The 27,286-nt window shown below is 46.3% G+C and overlaps 1 protein-coding gene across 1 annotated transcript in view; it reads right to left on the bottom strand.

Annotated features, from left to right (window-relative positions):
• The window catches only part of adgrl3.1 (adhesion G protein-coupled receptor L3.1), a 117,845-nt gene that overhangs the window by 31,464 nt on the left and 59,095 nt on the right, over nucleotides 1–27,286 (bottom strand). The window contains exons 6-11 of the mRNA XM_079277853.1: nucleotides 22,204–22,218; nucleotides 20,325–21,113; nucleotides 8,628–9,068; nucleotides 7,170–7,273; nucleotides 6,551–6,736; nucleotides 5,240–5,278 (exon numbers count right to left, since the gene is read on the bottom strand). Coding sequence (XP_079133979.1) covers nucleotides 5,240–5,278; nucleotides 6,551–6,736; nucleotides 7,170–7,273; nucleotides 8,628–9,068; nucleotides 20,325–21,113; nucleotides 22,204–22,218 — 1,574 coding nt within the window. The remainder of the gene's footprint in view (nucleotides 1–5,239; nucleotides 5,279–6,550; nucleotides 6,737–7,169; nucleotides 7,274–8,627; nucleotides 9,069–20,324; nucleotides 21,114–22,203; nucleotides 22,219–27,286) is intronic.

The following is a 27,286-nucleotide window of genomic DNA, read 5'->3' as shown; positions in this document are numbered from 1 at the left end:
GAAACTGAGAGAAAAGAGAGCCGGTGGAGAAGGGGGGAGAAGAAGGAGAAAGAGGGGAGAGCCTTGGGAGAGCGATAAAACAGTCCAGTGAGTCCGCGGTGACAGGCGTCCGCTGGGAACAGGGGGGGGGGGGAGCGAATACAGGTGCTATCAAACGCACACATCTCACACTGCCTGACTGTCTCTTTATTTTCTCTTTCTACGACTGTAAACCACTGTCCCCGCGAACGCATTACCATCCCTCACTTGTCTCTCTCGCTCTTTCAGCGCTTCTCCCCCCTTGAGGAGGACGGTGGACGGGATGGGGAGGTGAAAGGAAAAAGGAACGCAGGTGCCATTATACAAGCAAGGGGGGGGGGTATTTGTTGTGCTACAAAACGTGCGGTTGTCCTCTGGAATCAGAGCTGCCGGTAATCCCACCTGTTTATTTGTGACATCCACATGTAGATACAGTAAACATCACACACATGAAATGGTTGCTCAGCCAACAAGCTAATATGATAATGTTATGTCCTCTTTTAGCACAATCAGCTAATTAGCTGGAATGCATATCGGATGAGTTTGGGAGGGATACATGTAAACAAAAACTAATTAATCAACTGCTTCAGCAAACAACCAGAATAAGCAGGAGTGGATGTGAAGCGCACACACGTGGGTACACACAGCTACTCGCTTCTGTCTCCCTCGTTTTCATTGGCTGTGACAGAATACGACGAGCTTCTGGGAAAATCCTGTTTCTGCAGTTTCACTAATCAGCATTAATCAATCAATCAATCATTTCAGCCGTGAGACATATCTTTTTTAAACAAAATAACCAAACATTCTCTTGTTCCAGATTTTATACTTTTCTGACTCCATTTCGCAATATTCTCTGACAGTTTATTACCAAAATGGGAATAATTAATGAAAATGGTCATCAAAAATAAAAAATAATCATTAGTTGGAGCCCTAGTGGATGCACACTGTCAACAGTATTATAATGATTAATACTTTCTGTATGTACTTCTAATGATAGCCATTTTTTACACTATCTTCTGCCATTTGACATGCATTTTGTCCACTATATTTTATCAAATGACCCTAAAGTATTTAGACAGCATGCAACTTGTATTATAAAACAATGTGGATAGATCAGAAAGCTATGCAGTAAAAAGTTTGCCTCAGCTGCAGCTGCTTGCTAACACACAGCCCGCCCAGCTCGCTAAGGTGACCCCATATCAAACACACCCACAGTGCGTGCGGACTGGTGCATACTGGGCTCTGGCCAATGTGCAGAACGCTGAAATGCGCCGATCGACGCTGGTGAATTCGACAGCTACTCTCGCTATTTTCGATTGTACCCAGTGACGGTGACTGCAAGTTAGCCTACTTTAGCGCAGCGGGACAGAGAGGCTGAGTGGATTTGATATGTTGACGTTATGCTCTGAGAAGAAACTCGCGAGGCCGAACGGACCCCGGAGTGGATTGAGGGCGCGGCGCTCTGAGAAGAAACTCGCGAGGCCGAACGGACCCCGGAGTGGATTGAGGGCGCGGCGCACGAGACTCTGCGAACGACGTACAAACAGGTGAAAACAGGTGTAATAAAAGAGAAAACAACCACGGTGGTTGTGTGCGAGCGTTCGTGCGCGTGTGTGTCTGCGCGGTGTGCAAAAGCTGTTGCATTTTGTACACGTTCTGCTGTTGATTTTACAACAGGTGTCGGTCATTTCAGTCGCTTCATATTGTTCTCCAACCCGCCGAGGTGCGAATAGATTTTATATTTATTGATTTCATTGTGAGCTTTTATTTTTTTTTTTCTGGTTGTGTAATTGATCGTTATTTGCATTGTGCAGGCTGCAGATTGCTCTTAATACTAAATAAGAATAGAATAGAATAGAAATGTACTTTATTCATCCCCAAGGGGAAATTTGTCTGTGGCAGCAGCAAACAGGGTTACACAATAAAATAAAATATAAATGAATCCTATTGTTGGTTTGGACGGTGGGGTGATGTGTAGTCCTATATGTTGACTTGTAACTCCCTCCACTCCTCTTTCCCCCTTTATTTTTTAAACATAAGGCTTTACCCAGAGTACATTGGAACTTATCTACTTTTTTTTTACACAAATTATTTACATGTACTTGTAATCGAGTACCAGCACATTTATCGTCAGTAACATACTGTACATTTTCCATCCCTGCATTATATTACTGATATAAATGACGGCCCAAACTCCCAATTTGTATGAAATAAGAACTTCCTTGTTAGCTTCTTCTTCTATTGTGGGGAATTGCCCTTTTTAATCTGTGCTCCATTGTGATGTGCATGGATGAGCCCATATACAGAGACATATACATTCCATACATCAAGTGTTTTCATATGTGCTGGTATGTGTGTTGGCATTAAACTGTGTGTGTGTGCCTGTTTGAGGGCGTGCACAAGGGGGGGGGGGGGATTGCAGCGCATCATTCTGCTCCACTTGCTGTACAGTAGCAGCTCCGGCTGCCGGAGAGAGAGAGGAGAGGAGTGCTCTGTGGCGCTCTGCTGATACAACGGCAGTGCCACTGCTTTCTGTTCGCTTAAGTTCACTTTGATGTGTTTTTAGATAACCCCCCCTCCCCCCGTCTCCTCTCTACTCTCATTAAACTTTTTTCATTGCCTTTCATTGAACTTTTGATTATCTCACATTTTCAATTTCACATTATTTTTTTCATTGAAATTTAATTCGCCGGGTGCGGAAATTGGGATCTGGAGAGAGAGAGAGAGAGAGAGAGAGAGAGAGAGAGAGGTAAAGGGGAGAAGAAGGGGTGTGATTTCCTTGAGGTCCAGACATCTCCACATCAGAAACTAGAAGATGGAGTATATCTGTTGTGTGTGTGTGTGTGTGTGTGTGTGTGTGTGTGTGTGTGTGTGTGTGTGTGTGTGTGTGTGTGTGTGTGTGTGTGTGTGAGAGCTCCGGTGCCTGTTGCTGACATTTCTATCAAGTTGAGGACTTGAGGGCTAAAATGGAGACAGGTTTTTTTTTAAAATTTTTTAGAGGCCTTCAAAGAGAGGAGAGACTCTGCAGAGACAGATAAGGGTGTCGTTTGTGTATTACAGAGTAGGCATGTGCACTTGCTCACACACACACACACACACACACACACAGACATGGGCGCCAGTAAATGGGGCAGAAGTGAAATGCTTTGAAGCGTTGGGGTAATCCACCGTAAACAGCAGTGCTAAGACAGACTGGATCTGGGCCGTTCTACTCCCAGCCACACAGTAGGGGGGGGGGGGGGGGGGAAGCATGCGCATGGATGTACAGATATACAGTATGTGCACATACATGCTTTGCAAAATGACGGAGTTGGGATGTTCAGAAGTACCAAAAAAGTGTGTGTGGGGGTCGAGAGCAGAGGGAAAAATGGATTCTTGTCTTGTTTTTCTTTCTCTTTCTCTTTCTAGTCGCCTGGCTGAGCTCTGAGAAAAGTGCATGTTTTGAAAATGTTTCTCATCAGAGGGAGCGGGGCTTATCTGTCAGTTGTTGTTGTTGGGAGTTTGTCTTTTCTGACAGGATGAGTTCGCAGCTAAATCAGGCTTTAAATTCACAGCGCGCCACTTTCTGACCCGCCGTCCATAAATAGAGGGCAAATTAGACATTGTCATTGAGCATCACTGTCTCCTCACTGCGCCCCCCCCCCCCTCACATACCATTTCTCTTTCTGTGACTCTCCTCTCGTTCTCTGTTTAAATCGTACTACACCCCATCTCGCCATCTCCGTTTTTTTCTTTTCTCAGTCTACCTTGCAGACTCCACCTCCCTCCATCAATTCCAGCCTACAGCATGAAAGCCTCTCCACACCACCAACTTCATCATGAATAAATTGCCAATTTAGTATACATGAAACGAGTCCCCAGCTCCCCAAACCAAGCGAGAGAGGAGGAGAGATGAAGTGTGAGCGGGAGAGCGAGAGAAGGAGAGAGAAAGAGAGAGAGAGAGAGAGAGAAGGAAAGAGAATTCAATTATTTGTTTGTCTCTATTAAGAACCCAAACCTCCTGCCCACTCTCCTCACTTGGCAATTAGTGCAGTAGATAATTAACGAGGAGAGGGCAGCACCACGCCACATCCCTAACCACGCATATTTATATCTAGGCAAGAGTAAGAGACTGTTGGTATAATTTTGTTGCACATTGCTGAGGCTAATTATGGAATCGATCCCCCCCCCCTGATGTCCGACCAGCTTGGAAGAGGCGGCGGGAGATCAGTGTCGATGATATGTTTGTGGCGTGCGTGCTAGAGCGCGTGCTAGAGCTCGCATACAGTCCTAAGCCCATGTTCTGCGATGTGACATTGCTGACTGGTGCTGACGTTAAGACTTTTCAGGGAGGGAAGAGCGGGGGGGAGAGAAAAAAAAGCCTGCATCAGGAGAAAAAGAGCTAGCCCATCAAGGATGTGTGTGTAGGGAGGATGCAGAGATACTGTGCAGTCTATCAGCACACGGATGAGAAAGGCGGTGTCCCCTTGATGTTCTGAATAGTGATTATTTCTCTTTTTTGAAGCTGACCAGAAACATGCCCATATAACGTTTCCGTTCAAGGTGTGAGCCCGTGGCATCGACACACACAAACATCAATACAAGCAAGGACGGGGGGGGGGGAATAAATCAACTCTGTGAGCCACAACACACAAGCTATTCTTCTCTTTTTGGTGTTGTTGTCGAAAGCACCGTGACCGAGCAATATGCAACAGTAATATCCATCACGCTTGGTTGTTTCTCGCCCCGGTACAGCAGCAGAGCGGACGTTTCATTGAATGGAGATGGATAGGCAGGCCTGTTTTACAATTCCGCAGACAGAACGGCTGAATAGATGAGCTATTATTGATATCGATCGTGGCCTCATATCAGTGCCATTGATTCTGTAGGGGTGGTGGGATAAAATAGAAAGTGATATTAAAAAGAATGTGAAACCCTTTGAGGTGACTCAAACTTTTTTATTTTTTTTATTTTTTTTGGCACCAGTGATTCTGACACAACACTTGTGGTTCATTGTATCGCTGTCGGATCAACGCCCTCCTCAAAGGGTTGGGGGGGGGTTTGCAAATCACGAGACAACTGCTGCGTAGCGTCGCAACGTGTGATCACACGCACTCACGCAAGCTTGCTTTGCGGAAGCACATGCAGAGTGTGAGGACAGAGGGAGAGAAAGAGAGAGAGAGAAAAAAAACATGGTCTATGGTGTGGCAAAGCAATCAACGATACCAGGAAGTGGAAATACCTGTGTGAAAATCCTGCAGGACCGTTCTCTCTTCTGAAGCTGCAAATTCAAACAGTTCAGCTGTTAGCGAACTCCTCTCAGTCGCACACACGCACACATATATATATACAGTATACACACTCGCGTGCAAAACCACTTCATTAGCATTACAATAAAAACACTTTTGCACGTATTGTTACTACCCCCCCTCACCCCCCCCCCCATTTCCATTCATCCTCCCGTAACCGTCTTTCTCCAGATCGTTTTTCATCATCTTTCCGTTCCTTTTTTTTCTTCATTCTCTGCATCCACTGTCAACTTAATTGATGGCATTAATTACCACACCACTCGTGCGTGATTGGTTGCATGCGACTTCCTTCGCAGAAATTAGCATAATAAGCGGGCGAATTACTCAATTAGGTACATATAATTGGGCCATTGTTGAAAACAAGAGGAACACTTTTCCTCTTCTATGGAGGACTTTTTTTTTCTTTCGCCCACATATTTAACCCTTTTATTTTTAAACAGGCCAATTGGTCAACAGCCAAACGCAGATTAATTTATTCCACTTATTCATGTTGCCAATTTACTTGTATAAGAGGAGGCAGCCGCTGTCAATCTGGCTGCTGAAGCCCGCCTATCACCGTCGACCTCGGCAGAGGAGATCAAGAAACGGTCCGCCCATCCAGTCAGCTGCTCAGCAATGATTTAACTCGCTTTAATCAAATGCCTACATGAACGAAGCACAGAGCTAAGTTCTTTCCTTGTCCACCGGCGTAGTGGAACAGATCCTTCGCCTGGCTCAGGATCCAGTTTCCATTTACGTAATCCCGAAGTAAGTGCTCGAGCCCGCTCGTCGAAAGCATCTCTGCAGCCGTGGCTCAAAAGGCCCGAAGTTCATTAAACAATGAGCTACGACTCATCTCTGTTTTCATCTCGAGCACCGTGTGTTTTAATGAGAACAACTCCCACGGCGAGTCCGAGTTTTTATTAAATTCCGGGTCCTGATCCGAAAAGAGTTGCCAAATACTAAAAGCAGTTATCTATCATTTGTAACTTATTACGAAAGAAGTTCCTCAGAAGAGGAGGAAACAATGTTTAAAAGCAGCTGATTGTCATCTGGAAGAACTTCAGCAAAGATTTTTCGAACCCCAGAAGAGCGAGCGTAAAACCTACATCCGCCAAACTTCATCTCGCCGTTAACTTCTTCTGTCTGTCCCTTTCGCTGATATTCTTTCATTTCACCTGGCATCCTTCCCGCATGAACCATATCCCCCTCACTCAATCACTCGCAACGCATCGACTTTCCAAGTGTTTTTCTCGAGGCAGTACCTTGGTGAGGCTGCGGGCGGCGCTGTCCTTTCCCCCGGGGGTGAGGTTCCTGAGCTGGACGTCCAGCAGCTCCACCAGTTGGGCCATGGCACGCACCGTGGACGGCACGTCGCCGGGGCGCAGGAGGCCTTTGGTCTTCTCCGCCAGCTCCCTGGCCACGATTGCCGCCGTCTCGCCCGACCGGAGCTGGGAGCAAAACAGGGACGGTGAAGAGGGGGACGAAAGAGTACAGTGAAAGACAGATGGGGGGGGGGGGGAGTAAGGGACAGATGGAGAGAGAGAAGTACATGTGGAGGAACGGGCAAGATGCATGTTGGCGTGTTACGCCGATAACACAGACGAGAGTGAATGACCTTATTGGACGTTTCCACTCCCCGACGGCTGTGTAAAAAAATAAGCTCTCGGAACACGGGTCAGGGTTAACAAATGAAGATGGATACGCGGCCGCGGTCCTCCCCCGCAGCTGGTGCGTCTCCATGCGTGAGAACTCGCTCCCGGTAATAGATCCGTAACACACACACACACACACACACACACACACACACACACACCCTCATGCCCTTAAAGCCAGGGCTCGGCGTGTAATCTGTAAGGGGCCAGCGGCGGCGTTCAGACTTACTTTCTGCATGATGTGGTTGACCCATGGCGACGTGCAGTTGCTGAGGTCGGGGCCTTGGGGATCCCAGTAGCCCAAGTGGGCCACGCACACGTATGTGGCCACGCCTTCAAGACAAGCAAAACAAACGGGGTGAGACAGTGCTGACATTCACCAGAGAGACACCAGGATGCTTGAGGTGCCTGGAGTTCACTAAGCTGTGTGTGTGTGGGATGAAAGAAGGATTTAAGAATCATCTTTGTCACATGGCCTAATTGATGAAAGTAGGAGTAGAAGAATTTGTCTACTTACTGTATATATATATACATTACAACATGTACAATAATACTATATATATAGATATAGATAACTGTTACTTACAGAAAAGATGTCATCAGATTACCGCTACATTTGTTGTATCCTCATTTCTGCTTTACATCCAAACTAATGGCAAACTTCCAGCATGCTTCTTTTCTCTTGTCATTATTTGCGTATTTGGTTTTGAGGATATCCAAAATTAAAGGAAAGTAATCAGATTACATTACTCGGAATAGGTTTGTGATTACATTTTGCGTAACGGGTAATAAGTTAATTAGTTAATAGTATCGGATTTCATTTTTAAAGTGACCTTCCCATCGCTGTGTGTGTGTTTGTGTGTGTGTGTTTGTGTGGCACGTAAATCAATTGTCTTTCGTTTTAAATATTTAATTGACAAGTCAATTACTTCACGGCACACATTTAAAAACAGCAAATGTTGACCAAAGGGCTTGACAGAGGCGTTTGAAATCAAACAGCAATTCAAATAAATTGAAAGTACTTGCGTTATATATAATGCACTTCATTGTGTTTTAATGTGTACAACAAATAAATTGACTTGACGACATTGAATTATTGGCGGTAATAGCGAGGTACTTTACATGATAAGGTTTCACCTTCAAGCACACACACAATGTGATGCCCTGTTTGCATCGCTAGCAAGCAGCATGGGTAGTATAGGATGGGGATGGATAGGACATGTGTTGAGAAAAGATCTTGCTGATATCACAAGAACAGCTTTACATTGGACACCAGAAGGGAAAAGAAAAAGAGGCCGACCAAGAAACACACGGAGAAGAACTGTGGAGAAGGAGCTGCAGAGCCTAAACCACTCATGGGGCACCATCCAGCGACTCGCCCAGGACAGACAGGAGTGGAAGACTTTTGTTGCTGCCCTACATGCCAAGAGGCATAAAGGGAAACGATGATACATCTTTAATATACTTTGTACAGGTTAAGGCAGTGATCATAGGCGATGCTGTGCTTTGAAAATGTTTCCACCCTTGCCAATGAAGCATCTCTAACATGGTTGGTTGCGGTTGTTTTTCTACAACAAGGAGAACAAGCAGACTATTTCACGGGGCGAAGCTTTCACACACTCTAACCAACCATTCCCTCGTCCTACCACGTCTCTCTACATTCCACCCACCCGTGCAGTGTCCTTACCCAGCGTCCCTACGGGGCAGGGCTGCTTGGCCATATGGCCTTGCTGCGTCCGGGGCCACGATATGTCGGCCGTCAGCCTCGGATTGCAGAAGTCTTGGGGAGGCAGGGCGGCGGGCTGCGGAGCCGCCGGAGGGGGCTGCACCGGAGGGGAGCGTCCCCCGGCTTTCTGGTTGGTGTCGGGAATCTGGTTGGTGTCCGACGACGAGCCGCCGGCGGGAACCAGGGCGGGCTGGCGAACCGTGGTGGTGGTTCGAAAGCGCTGGCCGGGGGAGGTGGTGATAGGCCGCGGGGTGGTGTAGTAGGGAGGGGAGCGAGTGGTGGTGGTGCGGCCGGTAGACGAAGAGGATGAACCGCCACCGCCAACTGGACCCCCCCCTCCTCTTCCTCCTCCTCCTCCTCCTCCTCCGCGATTAGGAGGCATCATGGGAGGTGGGCGATAGTCTGAAGGGAAAGAGAGATGGTTTAAGTTTACAGAAACACAGCGCCTTAGTTCTTCAACAAAGAGCCGGAGCCCGGAAATGTGTTGGGCAGATTTGTAGGTCCCAACATGACTGGAGTCCGGATGTTTTTCTGAGCTCCACATTCCAGAACATGAGTTCAAAATGTATTCCCAGGAGTCAAAAGTAAGAACAACAGAGTTAAAAGAGCCGCGATCAAGCAAACCACCTGTGTCAGCACCGAGGGATGTGAGCAATGGCGTTCAGCGTAAATGATATTATAGTGGCAGACATCATTTACACAGCACTGAATAGCTGTGACGGAGAGTAGCTCGTGTTTCTGATGAATTCCCAACGTTACCGTTTCATCCCACGTCAACGTAGTCATGTGCCAGATGCCATTTCTTCCTTTTTTCTTTTTTAGTTACTTCAAAGTTAAGGACGTGTTTCCAAACAACAGTGTGTGTGCTGAAGTGGTACAATAGAATGTAGAATTAGGCTTGGGCGAAAGGACGAGATTATCGTTCAATCAATGTTTGTTGGCCATGATAATGGTCCTCGCATGTTCACAAACAACATGCAATTATGCCTGTTGTGAATTGTGCTGTATTGACACCTAGTCTTGCTTTGCTGCGTTGTTGTAGCGTTTCCCAAAAAAGTAACAACATGCGTCTGATTTTGTGTTATTGCGGTTATATAAATGTAATTTATGGTGCCGCCAGATTGCTGCTAGATCACGCGGTTAATACAGGTGCTTGGGAAAGAGTGAGCACTTTTTGACCTCAGTGAAAATGTTGTTTTCTGAAAGGCTAAACGGCGACAAATGCGACTGGGAAAAACGTGGACTGAAGCAATTGTCGTGACGAGGACACATCCCTGTGTCGCTGGCTGTGTGTGTGTGTGTGTGTGTGTGTGTGTGTGTTTGAGAGACGGAGCGGGGGAGGGAAGGTGGATGCCGGTGGACGGTTGCAAGCAATGTTTTTGCAAGCTGTGGATGATAATAATTTGAATGTCAATGTTGTGAAGCTTGTAATTATTTGGTACAGCCCTAATGATTACACATGTAGCCCTAACTCCAGCAGGAAAGATGTCTGCTCTCGTTAGCCGAACAAAAAACTCCCATCAACCCCGAACCATTGGGGCTTTTGCAAAGGCAACAAAAAATAAACATGACGGGGAACATTGGCAGGACCGGACGAGCGGCAATTACTACGTGTTTATTCATCTTTTCTATCTATTGGTCTCAGCATGCTTTTGTGTAAAATAGTGCAAATATAAGTGCAAAGATACTTCTAGCTATGTGCGTCTCCATCGCCAGCTTTGTTCCAAACGATAATGTGTTGTTGTTTTCCTTAAATCCATGTCATCAGCCCGACCTCAGTATGAATTCAGAATCTCCAAGCAAGACAATTGGTTTATCCTGCCAACGTGCACGAGGTCAGCAGCCTCTCCTATGGGACTGGGACACAGCAGTGTCTCTGGCTGCCTAACCTGGCAGAAAAAAACCCTTCTCTCAGTGTCGTGCATGATTCATAACACTTTAATGGCACGCAAGGCAGGGGTGGGGGGGGGTCACTTAAATGCATATGACACACTCTTTTACTGTCAATATTTCATTGTAAAAAGGCTCAATTATTCACGTTCAGGTGACAGAAATAAAGAGCGGGCGGATGAGAGAGGAGAGGGAATAGAGCGTGTGTTTGTGAAGGGTTGGCGTCCTCTTGTGAACGTATACTATAGCGGCTCTATCAACTGCACTTTTATTTTTTATGATACACCCGAGATTGCCTCAAAGTATTTTTGAATAAACACGTCAATTATACTCGAATGAGTATCTTTAGGAACTTGTAATTACAGGAGACAAAAGTTACGTTTGAACCTGCAGAGGTTCCACATTATGTGAATTACGAACGTTAATTGTATCCATTTTATTAAACTACAACCGAGTGATTATGCCAAATCGACGTAAATATACTTTGCCCGCGGATAACAGCCGTGTTTTGACTGCATCTCCCTCTCAGAATATCCATAATATGTGGATTGCCCGAAGTACGCAGGAAGACAACCAAACAGACACAAACACAGAGGCAATGATTACATGCACTTTAACATGAGGAATATAGATTTCATAATCAGTATGCTTAGTTCTGGGCTGAAAATACAAAGGAAACGCAACAGTGCAATGCTCAGTCCAGGGGCCGCTGAACCCGGCCTAAAAACATTTATCCCGCCATCTCCGCGGCCGACCAGCAGCTATGAAAATGATGGTCTTCCTTCTCTGAAGAGCGTGCAACACAGAGACATCGCGCTGCAGGATTCCTGGGAGTCCTTCGGGCCCCCCCCCCCCCCCCTCCCAGATGATGAAATTCTTGATCCCACGATTTTCAGCGCAAATGGAGAGCATGTGTGCTTCCTTACGGGTCCCTGACGTTGAATGGTTGTAGAGTTTATCGTCTCTCAGTGTGTTCAGGAAAGGGGGCGTGATTGTGCAGTTTGTAACTTCCAGTGGGGGGTTTTGGTGTTCTGTATATTGTTTAATTTGGGGTGTGATGTGCAGAAAATGACTTCCCTGCAGTGTTTTTTTGTTTTTGTTGGAACAATGTTGTTTGTGATGCTTTAATCCTCTTCCTTGTTTTAGAGGTGAAGGGAAGTGTGCGGACGTGTGGGAGTTTTAGGAGAGAGTGGGTGGTTTGTATTGTTTACTGTGAACTGAAGTCATCCCTCGCTGTGGATTTTAAGTTTACTCAAAGACTTCTCTCTATCTCCCTCCCTCTGTCGGTCTGGTTGACTGACAGCCATGAAACGCCGCGTACTCTCTTGTTCTCTCCCTCCGCAACCCAATGGAGTGTTTCCGTACCTAAACGCCACGGCTCCCCGTGCCCGAATCACCGCCGCCCCTCCTGTCTCGTGCATTCTCCACGGAACATTGCCATCAATCATGCGTAGCAGCAGAGGCCTAGGGACTGGCTGTCAATCTCTGTGTGTCTGTGTGTGTGTGTACTTATGAAACGGCGAGCGAGTGTGTCTATCTGCGGCCAAACTGGAAGCTCCATTAAAGGTTCTGACACACCAATAGATGAGTGTGTGTTTGAGTGTGTGAGGTTGATGTCTGCTATCATTTAAGTACAGGTCAGAGAACACAGGCAGCTTTCTCTTGACATTTTCCATCCGACTCGATCAGCCGCTCATAACTTTGTTTCTCTGCCACATTTACCTATTTTATTGTCCATATTTCCCATCACTCTCTTTTCAAGCGTGCACGCCCGTGTCTTTAGCCCGTCCTCCTTTGCAAAATAGAAAAAGGAAAGATCTTGTAATGTGATGAATTCATCACCGGCATCACTCAGGACGCCCGCGAAAGCCGCTGTAGGGAACTTCAGGAACATGACATAACGAGCTCATGAAACATTTATAGAGGGGGGGGGGGGGGGGGGAAGGCTCGAGGCTGTACTCGTGGGGACTGACGTATCCTCCGAGCTCAGGAAGCCTCGAGTAAACGCGCCACGACGTCTCCACGATGCCGGCTAAGTCTAAACGTCAGGATGTGATGCATCGAGATGCATTGAGAATGTAAAATAATCCATTTAAAAGAACAATAAATGATCACGGTGGTCCACTGTTGCAGCCGGTGCAACTGTTGCAACTCCCTTTTTGAATTACAATTTGCTTGCAATCATTCATTGCGACATTATTTTGTGAAACAACAACATAATTTGAGCAAATCAATGATACAATGCCACTGACAGCTGTTGAGTTTAAAGTCTCTTCTATTCTACTGGTCACATTCTGTTCAAAGGAGCAAAAAGAAAAGAGTTTCATGCTTCTGAAAGTCCCTGCTGTTTACAAGGTCAAGAATAAACGTTCAACTTCCTTGTTGGAACATATGAGGAGTCCTTAAAACTTCTACTGCTCTTCTGTTCTGTTTGGAATGATTGAAAAGCTCCGGAACAGCTGGAATGTTCAGAGTATTCTACTCTCTATCCGGTTTGTTTTCCCGACCCGCAGCAAGCCCAGGGGAAGGTGAGACAATGGCAGGCTGGCAGTAAACTTGTTCCCGGAGTTGTTCTCTGTCTGTCACCACACCGGCGGGGCCGCAGAGACGCTGTCAGTCAGCCTGATGAAGCTGGCACATGATCATCTGACTTGCAGACACAGAATGTGTGTGCGTGTGTGTGTGTGTGTGTGTGAGCGTCAAACTGTGTGTGTGGCGGTGTTTTTCTGTGCGCCTCTGCTCCGTTTGCCGAGAATGCCCTTGTTGACTTCTCACTCGGTAAACAGAGTGGATCGTGAACCCACAAGCGCCAAAAAGGTAGAAGGCAGGGAGGAGGAGAGGGAGAATGAACTTCCCGCCTGGCAACTTTCCCACATTGGCAGACGGCGAGCGAGAGAGAGAGAGAGAGGGGGGGGGGGGGGGGAGTAAAATGGAAGCAAAGAGAAGAGGGATTTGAATCAAGACAAGTTTCCTGCAGAACTGAGAACAAGTGTCTGTTATACTGCTACGGTCTGCTTCTTAATATGCTAAGATGATTACTTTCTTGCAGTTTTCCTTTAAAAGTTACTGCCTCCATGCCTCCAAACACACACACACACACACACACACACACACACACACACACACACACATCCTGGATCCAGAGGGGTAACAGCAAAACGATAATCTGACTGGAGGGCACAAAGCTTTCTAGGCTAGATGGTAGCGCAGACATTGAACAGGGCTGCATATACTGCGATAACGCACTGCCCCTATGGCTGGAGTGCTCACACACACACACACACACACACACTTGTAAAGACGCAAATGCAGCACACACACTTTTACTTTTCACTAACTGGCGCGCAGAGCTCGCGGCGTGCGGCTCGAGCTCGCTGATAAGACCGAACGGAGCACTTCAAAGCGCCGATACTTGGGAGATAGAGGACAACCTCGCCCCAAAACGGCCGCCGGGCACCGTCGCCACCGCGTTCCACCGGCTAACGTCTCCACACGCGGACGCATCGCCGCTCGGCATGTTGGTTGCGTGAGCCCCCCCCCCCCCTTACTGAGGTCAGAGATGCCTGAGGCAAGTTTGTTGATTAAGTTCTGCCTTCTCAATCGCGGGAAGTTCCCTTCCATCTTTCTTTTTTTGTTTTCCGACTCAATAATGGAGGGAATCATCAGCATATTCATTTAAGAGTCCAGACTGGGGCCTCACCTATTCCAGACATGCGTTGAATTTATGTCAATTCTACGAGGACAACAGGTATGAATACATAGTAGGCATTGAGCAAAATCATATTTCCGTGTTAGGAGAGCTGTAGTGGCGATTTGATATTTTGCTCCCCATAATTCACAATGGCCCATCATTTGAAAATTGACATTGTATCCATTTTGCTACCTCTTGCACTTTTTTTAAACACATTTTTTAAAATGCAATAGAGCACAGCGACACACTCTGCTCACGCTGCTCTCTTCTGTGTTTAGTTACCTCGAGGCTGTGGGTTTTCCCCGTCCACCCCGGTTGTCCTGGCGAGGCCCGCTCAATTTTGGCATGTGATTTATTTGTTTATTTGTTGGCAGAGGGGGAAGAGGCGCCGAGGCCAAATGCACGCGGAGGGCCCGGCTGGGGCAATCCAATCGATAAGGGGACACTGCAGGCAGGGAACAGGTGCACCAGACTCTATGTTACGACACGAGTTCGGTCTCCCCGCGCGTCGCAAACTATTTGGGAATGAGGGAGACGGGGCGGGGAGGGGAGAGGACAGGATGGGAGAGACGAAGGAGGGAGAGGGGGAGTGTAGACGAAGGTGCGAAAGACACCATGCAGTCATGTCAGTAGTAATGCTGGTGTACAGGAGTGTGGACTCCTTTTATCTAGCGGATGACTTGGACCGTTTCATTGGATTTCATAGGATTAGCAACCATACAATTGCTTTTCAAACATATATATATATACTATATATATATATGGTTTCTACTTTGCAAACAAAACATGGTGAATAAGCCCGCCTTCATTTTTGACAGAGCTGAATCATGTCGAGTGGTGTCAAAAAATGTGCTGAGGGTTAGCCTAATCAGTGATCGGGTGAGAGAGGGTCTCCACTTCAACCATTAACTCTTGTTATTCCCTCCACTTTAGCTTGCGGCCAGCATTTCCTGCACTGCTTGGACTTGTCACTTGATTGCACTCTGGTGCCCGAGGAAGGCAAAGAGGGAGGAGGGAGGTGGGAGGTGCGAGGAGGGTGGCGTAAATGAGCGGAGAGGGGCGGAAGACAATAGGAACGCCACGCTTGGCTTCCTTAGGAAATGGAACTCTGTGATTCGGGCCATTAAGAGTTCAAAGGTGAACCTCTAAATTTCCGTAAACTGACAGAGTGGGAAGAGTGGCAAATAGAGGTCATCTCTGTATATTTAAGAGATTAGAATAGAATGCCAGCGTTTGATTACTCTACTAATTCAGTCATTCCCAAAGACAGGAGATTTTATTTGGGTCGCCAAATAAATAGGCAGAATTTCTTCCATAGTCTTTTATTTAACATTTATATCTTTGACCCTTCGCTAAGTCCTGCCCCTTGAGCGCAGACAATCATAGCGTAGCATCGCCAGCTCCAACCAAATATGAGATGATATTAATTCAGCGAGTGCAGTTCGTGACAGTGTGGGCTCCATGGTAAAGTAGCTCTGACAGCTTGACTGAGTAGCAGCTGGGGGTGGGGCTGAGCCAAGGGTCGATTGAGGATATCCTTCAAGACACTTTAAATCTTTCAAGTAATAAATGTGCTATGACAATTGAGTTTTTATTTGTGGTTACATGGATGTCAAGCTAAATCTCAACACTAAAATAACTCTGGAACAGATTTTGCAGTCAAGCTCTGAAATCAATGCATGAAGAATAGGCAGTGCTATTGGGCCTCTCAATATCTTTTTTTTGTTAACTTTCTTGTACTTGGGTATTGTTAAGAAGCAAACTGTCCAGTTTGAGTTATTTTTCACAGCATCATTTAGAGGTGGGAAACATAATCCATAGGTGTGAAACAATGTGGGGGTTGACTTTGAGAAACAGAACTGTAGCAACAACTTTTTTAAAGTTTTGATATATGTGAAAGCATTGAAATAAGCGCGCAAAGAATGAATGTTGCATAAGTTGTTTTGATATAGTCATTATTATAAAATGCTTTTAACACCTTGTAAAACAGTGTACTTCGGTCTCCTTCCGCTGAACTTCTTTAACAGTGTATATGTGATGGAACAAAAATACCTCCAGGGTTGCTCAGGAAACCTTCATAACGACGTGCCTTTCCTCTCACACCGAGGTGTTCAGATGCGCCGTAGAATATGCAATCAGATTGCCTCACCTGAACTGAAGTAGATCCTCAACCTTGAAGTTCATAAGGAGGGGGGTGGCAGGAGAAAATGAGGCCGAAAGACAATAAGTGTGAAGCCGACGGGAAAAGGGCAGCGTGCACGAGTAGCAATCTATTTATCATCATCCCTGTTCGCCCCTCCCTTCATACAGATGCAGATAACATGAATAATTTTGCGACTTTGTTGGGAAACACTTTCTAAAGTGTGGCAAGGCAGACTGGAGATGATAAATTATTCAAATGTTTCATCGGAGCCATGCCGCTTGCGTAGGGCAGGCCTCTATAATATGCATGTAAGAAGACATGATGAAACAACTCCATAAACAGTAGAGCGCGAGAGAGTGTTTGGGGAGCTCGGGGCGGGAGGACGGGGGCGATGCAGAGACAAGTGACTTTGACTCTGTGTAGGCCTCTATAATATATACATCTGAGGACACTCGATGAACTAGCTTTTGAAATCGTGTGATGTGGGAGAGGGAAAAAAGGGAGGGCAGATTAAGACGAAAAAAAACCAAGCGGGAATCACGGAGTTAAAGAAAGATGTCCTGCCATTGTGAGCGCGCGTGTTTGTCTGAGAGAGAAGGGTATTCAACAGGCAAAGAAGAAACACCATTCTTATGTATCAACGGAGGAGAAATATGCATTTCAAAAAGATCATATTCTGCTGCGGCATGTGACGGAATGCATGGGAGTAAACTTTTTATATTGTCTGTTGGAACGAAAATCTGCTTTTTATCATTTCTACCCTGTGATGTTTAAATTCTTATGCTTTAAGCAAACCTCATGTGATGGGGCTAGGTAAAGACATTTACGTTTTTTCAATAATGGGGTTACTTCGAATTATTTGAACACCGAATACTTTAATGGTGCAAAATGCGGGATTCAGAGCATTGATAGAGCAGCAAACAACTATGTGCTTCGTAAGGATATTGTGGAGTAATGTCGTCCTGAGCAGAAAATGAAGTCCCCCCCCCCTCTGTGTATTGTAAGTCTAAGCATATATCTTACTTTGTTGACCATGCTTTGTTGACCATGTTGATATGCGCATTTAGTGCATTTTGGTGCATGTGCACGTCGTCGTAAAAAGCATACCAGTTCCCCCTCAGGTAAACACTGATAACACTCGCCATTTTTACCGTAGTTTGCTCTGTTAGCGCCGTTAGCTGCGAGCCGCCGACTCAGCCGCTGCCATGTAGAGCCATTTAGAAGTAATCAAAATGTTCCAAATCATGTAAATAGCAACTTTAAACACTTTTTCGAAATAATTTTTTTTGCTTGTCTCAAAAAAAAGTTAATAAATTAAATAAATAAGTTCTATTACAAGCACCAACACTGCAACTGCTAAAAGGTAGTAGTGCAGAATTTGCAAAGTTCGGACTTAACTGAAGATACATCTGATCAACATATAAACTGCAGTGTCCAAACAGTGCAAATGTATCAGTATGACCTTTTTGTAAGTGTCCAGTGAGCTGCCATTGTTCGCCAGTTGGACGGACAAAACACAGTAATTGGTGCTGTCTGTGTTGCACGCCAGTTGCACTCAGTCCTCAGTGGCCCACTCTTACTCCACGGCCCATTTCCTGTCTCATTTTCTACCTTTTAAGAAGTCCATAATAGCCGAAACAAAAACAAGGCGAGCATTATGCCACATCAGTAATAAGTGGAAACCCTCAGAATGGCCTCTTTCCTTGGCCTGTTTCCTGAACTGAGTATGAAAAAGAACAAAAAGTAAACACAGCAGGGCTGGAACATGGAAGATTTACCTTTACAGTAGACGCTGACTAATTTATACTGATCCTAAACAGAAAAGCACAGACACAATATAGAAAAACATAGGGTCTGCATTCAACAACAAAATCAGACTTGAATGAATCGACTTGTTACCGCGTTTTCTGACGAATGGGAAAATCATGCAGTTAAGGGGGTTAATTTATTCCTCGTCTTCATTGAGTGAGGGAGCGGAGCGAGGAGGGGAGTAAAGGAGCGGGGCGGCATTGATTGTATGCATTTATCTCCCGCTGGTCAGCACTCTGGCTTGTTGCTGTGCACTGGAGGTCATTCTCCACATTGAATCCCCATTGATCTCCTCTTGAGAGCCTTCTGACACACCCCCAAAGCTCCATTATGAGAGTGATCACACTCCTAAAGCGTGCACCAATAAACACGTGTGCACGTTCATGAATAGAGCAACACAAAACCCATGCCGCAAGTACATTAGCACGTTTTTTTGCACAAGGGCATGTGCATCATTATGCATGCACAAACAACCGCACACATTTCCGCAGCGAGGCCCCCCGTCCCCCCCCCCCCCTCCCTTCACACTCGCACACTGATCGGTAGAAACCAAGTTTAACGCTGCCTCTCTCAATAATTCCTTGTACTGCGCCTCCTAACTGCGTGTAAGAGCATGCATTAATTCAGACATCATTTAATAAGACACCCAGCCAGACTGCCTTGACCACTCCATAGAAAGGTGCTGAAAGGCAATTACGCTGGGCAAATAGCCCTTCAGGCTCCAGGGGCCTAAGCCCTTCCATCCAGAGGAAGGGAGGAGGGGAGAGGAGAGGGGGTGGGGGGGTGGACTTTAAACACCAGAGTTGAAAGAGTCACTCTGGGTTACACAGTATTCCTCGACCTTTAAGTCAGACGCAGCGATGGTGGATCTAAATGAGTCGACCTGCAAACTGGAGTCACGACCTACCCGACCTGGGTCGAAAATGGGTCAAAACAAACTGTCAACACAACATTGGCACATTATCACCTCATAAAATGACTGTTGCAAGCGCGTTAGCAAACAGCTACGTATTTATGCATTGAGCAGGCTAACGTAAGTACAATATTCCTTCTCCTTTTTGCTCTGTTTTGGTCTCCACCAACGCCTTCGGAAAATACTTGACTTTTAGCAGCCAGATGCTCCACAATGTCCACCAGCTGGCTAACCTTTTCTGTATGCTACCTGCAAACCGCCAACAATCAGTTTGTCAAAGTTGTTTGTTAAAAACGGCTGACTGCGATGGTGTTTTAGGGGTAATATGTATGTGACTCCATTGGCAGATTTGGGTCTCTGTGAAGAGATAAACCTTTCAACAGCAGCGTTGTATAAATGAGTCAACAATAAAGCAACTTCAAACACAGGTTGAAGTGTCCTCAGCCCGTCATCATAAGTGGATGTCCTGTATGAAAGCGGTATCGGTTCCTGCTCCCTCCAGACACTCCTGGCTCCGTTCTCGAGGAGTGCATTACAATTAAAGTAAAGCCGCTGGGGGGGAACCAAAGAGAAGGCTGGCAAGTGGTACAGTAAAAGGCAAGAGGCATTTACAGTATGTAAGGCTCAGCATAATATCATTAGAGTTATATTCCTCTAAAGGTGCAGATCAAGGTGGTCTTTACAAGTTATTCCTTTGGTTGACTTAAGCAGGAACGTTTGCAGCTCTGCAGACAATTTAAATGGCACTGGTATATCCAGGACTCTCTAAAAGTTTTTTGTTGCTTTGTTTTTTAATTCTGCAGAAACACGTAGATACCATGGGTGGGGGGTGGTGGGGGATCAGTCATAATTGAGAATCGTGAAGGCACAGATGGTGCTTTTCCTTTTTCTTCCTCCTTTAAGTCATTTTGCAGAATTAATTATTAGAGGAAGATTAGTGGCTGTAAGTATTCCGCATGTCACAACAACAGAAAAAGCATTCATCATTATGAATGTTAAAATGAATGGATATTAAAAGCATTACGAATATGCCAAGGTATTCCACATGAAGAATATCACAGCCTGTCCAATACATTTAGCTGGGAACAGTACCCAAGTCTGCAGCTTTTTCCTGCTTATTACCCATGGTACTAAGTACAAAAAAGTACTTATGAATGGCAGGAGGAGGAGGGGGAAGGTGGAAAAGTGAATCGGGTTGAAAGTGGGACCTACCATTGTTGCCGAAGTCCAGCGAGTACTTGACCACGTGGTAGTTATTCCACACGTACAGCAGGTTGTCCCTTGGGTTGTAATCCACTGCAGCGATGTACTGGTAGGAATTCGGGAACGGTATGCCAACCGTCACCTCCTTGCTCTTATCCGTGTTGTACATGTAGTCGATTTTGTTCCCCGTCCCTTCGTTGTCGTCGTCTTCGTAGACGGTCTTGACCACGTACAGGACTCCGCAGATCATGAACGCGTTGGACGCGGATCGTTTGTCGTAGCTGGTGTCCCACGAGCCCTCGATGCGCAGGGTGTAGGGGTTGAGCTGGCTCACCACGATGCGCCCGTTGTTCTGCTCCGTCGCGTAGATCACCCACAGCCCGTTCTCATCCACCGCCAGATCGATGTCAGACTTGCCCCCCCAGCGGTAAGGCGAGGTGTCGTGGTAGTTGGCGTTGGCGATGATGGCCTCGCCGCTCTTGATGCGGGTGCGCAGGTCGAACTTGACAATGTTGCGGGTGCGCTCCTTATTGAAGAACAGCGCGCCGTCGTAGACGACAAAACCGGTCCCATCCACCCGGTGTGGCAGTTTGTAGGTGGTGGTGGGACGGCCCGCGATGAAGTCCTCCTTTGACGAGTACTCTGTCAGCGTGTCCGTGCGGTACGGCGTCCAAGGCATGTAGTAGATCTTGTCCGAGGCCTGCAGCGGGTCTTTGCACCACGCGCCAGACTGGTGGTCCGACTCGAAGAGATGCTCACTTTGGTACACTCCTCGCAGAATGCCAGGGCAGAGAAATACTGATGGAACAAATAACAACGCATTAGATCCATTTTTGCCAACAAAATGCCAACCATTTTCTCCCCGGATTTTGTGACAGTGCCTGGAAACGTTTGCCTCTTTTTATGAATGTCGAATTGTGTTGCAACTCAAGCTTAACCACCAGTGAGTGACGATGACACGATAGGCCTACTGTGTTGTGATTCGGATGTTGTATAGTTACTGTCATTCTTAAGAACAGCAACAGCATGCCTCCCATTCAACAGATAATGCCCTGCTCTCACAGCTAAGAGAAAAAGAGAAAATGGCACATTTTGTTCTACTCCCCACCCCTTTCCTTCAATTCCCTGCTTCTCCCTCCTCATTAGTCTCATAGCTGTTTCTTTCTTTATCCTTCCCTTTCTATCTCTGTCAGGAGCAACCAACTGTAGAGCCAAACATGCCTTTTATCGCCTGCTGTTTCTGCAATTGTTACAACAATTCATTTCCCACTCGGTTTGCGGTATTCCCATCTTTGAATACCGGGGTCATGTTTTACGAGTGATGTGGGAGACGCAGTAAATTCTGGGAAGCCAGTGCGACAGAAGTGGTGGGGACCTTTTTGTAATTTAACTGGAATGTCGTCCCATACACAGAGAGACGGGCCAGATGTGCACTGTGGTCTCCCAATCCGTCCCCAATAACAATTTCCGATCCCACGCAAAAAAAGGGGGGGGGGGGGGGGGGGCGGGAATGTTGATTGAGTTTCCAAAAAGGGAAAGCATTTTGAAAATATTAAATGTCAATGTGATTCTCTGTCCATTGGCCCCTCATAAAAACGTGCTCGACCCGCGTTGAGTTTGTTGAGTGACATTCTGCGCGATACCATGAAATAATATGGGCCCGGAGTGTGTCTAATGAGAACCAGTGTTTCTAAATTGCCTCTATAGATCTCTGAGATCAAGCTGGCTTAAAATAGCAGCAGTGACTTTGAAAGGGATGTCATTCCGCCACGAGGTACAAAACGCTTCAGGCGCTGGAATCAAAAAGTGACACCCCCAACCCCGCCGTTTTTGTTTTTTGTTTTTTTTGCATGCGTGAATGCGGGCCGTGCTCATTTCACAGGCTTACCTTTTTGTTCCACTTCTGCATTTGAAGAGGGGGAGAAAAAAAGAGACAGAGAGAGAGACAAGAGACAAAAATAGATTAATGATGCAATAATAAGGAAATCATGATAATACAATCTCAGATCTTCATAATCATTCTCATATTTCATCCTAACCTTGTGAGAGTGCCAGGATGCTCTCCATGTGTGATCGGTAATAACATTACGTAAGCGTCTCAGGGGGCTGCGCTGCAACAGCGTAGCTATCTGACAGTAATGCATCTCGCATATGTCCCGCACACATTTGGGGGGGGGGGGGGCAGACACAGAGAGAGGCAGAGGAATGCTGATAGCACAATTCACAGGAGCTATGGCGACTCTATAGTGCGGGACGAAATAGATAACGAGCTCTTTAACGTATGCTAATAGCAACAGAGCAACGAAAACCGGAAAATTGATTTGATCACATTGCGTTTCAGTGGACCGCCCCCCCCCCGCCACATTAAAACGCTTCCTGTGTGTCACCTACTCTGCGCGACTCTGTGTATGAGCGCCTACTGAATGCACCCCCTCCCCCCCCCCAACAACCAATTCCCCATCACATCCAAACCGCTATCTCTTAGAGCTTCGGCGGAGTCGCCCCGCAACGAAACGTGCACACTCATATGGAGCCTCTTAAACATATGAATTCCATACCACCTTGCTCCCAGGGGGGACTGAGTGGAATGTGAACATGGCAGAAACCTAATCCTGCAGACAGTGCCCTTGTGTCTTTCAAGACCGTTAGAGACCGGCTAAATGGAACCGGTCCCCCGAGAGAGGAGAGGATTGGAGGGGAGGGAAGAGGAGACGGTCCTCAAAGGAAAAACATTTGGAAGGACTTCCGGATGGCACGTGTTTATTTATTAATCTATATATATGTATACACAGCACAAGTGCTGTACATATTGCATGGTCCATGCATAAATTCCTTACATCCAAAAGTCATCACCAGCCTAGAGACGTGTATATATACAAACACTTGTGATGCGCAGAAACATGCACACACACACACACACACACACATCAAATCCTCGTCTCATGAAAAATGCATGGTAACTGGTGCGGCTTAGCACAACTCCCCGATAAATAAGCAATCTCTGGGAGGAGATCGTGTTAAACCTAAAACAAGTGTGTGCGTGTGTGTGTGTGTGTGTGTGTGCATGTGTGTGTGTGTGCCGTTACTAGTAAAGATATAAAACGGTTCACCACGATGAAGCAGTTCCCCTGTGAGAGAAAGCTGTGAGAGAGAGCAGATAGTGTGTCCGTGCAGAGCATGGAACGACGGATATTGATGTAGCGAACACACACACACACACATAAACAATACAAAGAGACACATTGTGGTTGAGTCGAGGGGGATTAATGACACAGAACAACAAGGACACCTGAGGTACTTATACAGCCTTCCCAGACACAAAGCAAAAACGCGCAGTTCAAGGTTGACAGCGGCTAATAGATTTCAAAGTGAAAGTGTGGCAGCAACACGTACACCAAATGGCAAACAAAATGTCACACAAATGTCATTCAATTTGTGCCGGCGCTTGTTGTTTTGCCGGATTAGGGGACGACCCCGTCGGTGACCTCATCGCCAGATTTGGTTTTGTCCTCCGTTTCCCCCCCCCCCCCACAAATCGCAGCCGTTCATCGGCTGGATTCGACAGAGTGCACACATACAGTAGGCCGGCTGGCACGTTCAATGAAAGGTTTTCCCAAGGTCGGCTCAACCACGCTGCGACAGCTGAGAGGCCTTTTGTGGCGCTGCCCATTTAGCAACAGGAGTGCTGAGAAGAAAAGAAAAGCATGGACTACGACAACTTAACTTCTTTCCAGAAACGTGTCAGAGAGAGTATCTTTGACCGATCGTTTAGCAAAACCACTTAGACTGCACTATTGACCAGTTCAAAAAAAAGCAAAAAAAAGCTCCTCTCATTTATTCCTAGCAAGGCTTCGGATGAAATTAGAAAACAACGGCCCTAACAGAAGCGCTCTGCTGTGACAGCGTGTCGCTTGTCTCGTTTCATATTCGTTAAAAATCATCTAAATATTCATTAGTATCTGCGTTACTTTCTCCTCTCAATCTTTTCCCTGAACTTTAATCACATAAACAGCTCGGATGCCTGCTCCGTCTTCTCTCTCTCTGTTTCACACTCGCACAGAAGCCGCGTAAAGCCGACTGTGCCGCGGTGTGAAGATCATTAGCATTTTCATTGAAAGCATATGGTTTATTAAGTAGGTATTCATTGAGGAGGAAAGACTGGCTGTGTGTGTGTGTGTGTGTGTGTGTGTGTGTGTGTGTGTGTGTGTGTGTGTGCGTGTGTGTGTGTGTGTTTGCGTGGGCACGCTCGTGTTCCTGCAGACGAGTGGTGACAGCGGTCCTCACCACCACTATCTCTCTGATCTCCGATCAGCCCAGCTAAAGCCCAAGGTCATTTATGCCCCCCCCCCCCCTTGCCCCTCTCGCTCCATTATTCTATTATTCCTCTCCGTCCTCACTCCGTCCTCGCTCGCCCCCTTCACGCTGGGCCCCTTCTCCTCGTTCTCCATCACGTCCTCTGTATCCCGCCCCCCTCCTCCCTCACCCTCAAACCCAAACCCTGTCCACCTCTCCCACCGTGTCCTTTTTTTTTCCTTTATCAGTTAATTCAGTCTTTCTGCTCTTCGTCTGCTGCCCTCGTCTAACCTATTTCCTCTCTCTATCTCCGTCTCGGCCGTCGCTCTCGCTCCCTTTTCGCTTCAGTCTCTCTCTCTCTCTCTCCCTCTCTCTCTCCTTACTGTCTCTTTTGGTTCCCGTCCATCTTTTCCCCTCGATGTCTCCAGCAAGCACGCAAGCGCGCACACAAACACTCACATATAGAGTAAACTGTACATGCACGCACAAGGACAGAATCCTGGCCAATTGTTTCCACGACAACACACACACACACACACACACACACGCACACGCGTGGCTCTTCTCATGTTATCATGATGAAGTTATTCCAAGGGTCCAATCTGACAGAAGTCTTTAATTGGACAGACAAGAAGGTGATTTTATCTTTTAATTAGCTCTCCTACTGAGCCATGTCTATTGTCTAAAATAGACTGCATGGGTATTGCATAACATATCACTGGCTTTTCTGATTAATACACTAAATGAGGTAGTAGGCTAATTGCTTCATAATGACAGTCGGAGAGACGGGGGTCCGCTGCATGAAGATGAGGAAATGGATAGACACACAATCCCGGCCTTTTTTCTTTTAACATGACCACGAATGATACGATACTAATCATCATATGTCTTTTTTCTTTTTTCTCTGCAGCATTAACTCATCTGCAGAGATGAACATGCATCTGCCGCGGAGAAGTACTTTGTACAGTAGCGTGCTAATGTATTGGATATTTATAGTCCGCCTGCAGTGCCATGAACAAGTATACACAGGTGGCAAATTATTGCCAAAGCTAGCCGGGCTAGTTTTGGCACACGACCGCCACACACTCGTACCGCGAAGAGAGCCAGAGAGTGAAAAGGGAGAGAGAGAGAGAGAGAGAGAGAGAGAGAGCACTTCATTTTAGCTTTGGAAAAGAGCCAAAAAAACCTGCAGTGCAAAAGGGAGGAGAGATGAGGAGCTATGAAGGTAGAGCAAGCCAAAACAAATCTTCAAGGGAAAAAAAATGAAAAAAGGAGGGGGGGGGGGGCACAATTTCCCAGAAAAACGGAGCCGCACATAATTTAATTAGCTGTTTTACAACCCACTTTGAGATTTGTTTACAATATCCATGTAGTGGGAAAAATCAGTGCTGAGGGGAAAAGTACATCTGCAGCATGAGGTGGTGCCTCTTTTGGCTCATTTTCGTGTCCGTGCAGTCGTTGTCTAATCAGCACCCAGCCAGCCTCAGAGGTGGGGGGGGGGGCCTACTTAAGTTACGGACGTCCCCCCCCTTGACGTTACAGCCATTTGAGTGCACTAAAGCCAACCCTGCCTCCAGATGTAAATACGATGATTTGTTGCTGAGTGTTTTAGGAACGCGTCGGTTTGAGTACACGCTCGTATATTTCAGAAGACGAGCCTCCTATTATTGATCCCTCTTGATTTATGGCAACATTTTGGAGATGTATCGCCGCTTAATGTCTTGCAAAATGTACCTTTCACAACAATGCAGCTGACAGCATTGATTTGCTGCGCCAAGCACGCCTTGATCGTACTCGGGCTGGATCTCCGGTCTGAATGTCAGCGAGCCAGAGTATCTTGTTCTAAGGTTCACTAAGAACACGATTACGCCCCTTCAAGGAAAATTGATTTCATAAATATTTTAAGGATGCGCTATGAGGGCTCTGTGCAGGGCCTTGCCTTGCAAAGCTTGAGGTATTCTCAGACAAAACTAATCTTAAGTCTGGAGGCATGGTGTCCAAAAACTAGGGGTGGGAAACCTTTCGATTGAGAGGGCTATGGTCACTGTAAAACCATTATAAATTCTTCTTGATGCGTCAACATTTTTCCACACATGATTTTTTTCTCACTGTGACTATCCGCTATTTTAAAAACACAGCATATTTGTAATGATCCATCATTAAAAAAACAGATGAATTTACTTCTATTGTCTTATATTAATTCATTACATTACAGTCATTTAGCTTTTATCCAAAGCGACTTACAATTCAGATTGTATTGTATTGACAATTCTATCATATTTCTACACCGTAGGCACAGCTACGGGAGCAATTTTTGGGGTTAAGTGTCGACATGCAAATAGCAGAGCCGGAGCCGGGGTTTGAACCCTCAAAGAGTTGAAAGACGGCCCTGCTATCCACTTAGCCACCCTCAATATAATATAATTACATAATTCAGCATGTGCTGAGTTATTTAACATACAAAGCTGCCCTTATTCACTCATGAATACAAAAATAACGCTTTCTGGAACATGCAACACAAAAACCATACATGTGCGCGGTTACGGTGACACATGATTTTGAGTTATACGTTGGCGTATAACTACTATCCTCCCCGCTTTCCTCGGTGATTCCGTGACTTTAGCTTTGGTTTGGTTGTATTTCTGTGTCCGTAAAAACGTTGAGATTAATGTTTTATC

Source organism: Melanostigma gelatinosum (genome assembly GCF_949748355.1).
Source record: "Melanostigma gelatinosum genome assembly, chromosome: 11".
Classification (NCBI taxonomy): domain Eukaryota; kingdom Metazoa; phylum Chordata; class Actinopteri; order Perciformes; family Zoarcidae; genus Melanostigma; species Melanostigma gelatinosum.
This window is presented reverse-complemented; position numbering and strand designations above follow the sequence as displayed.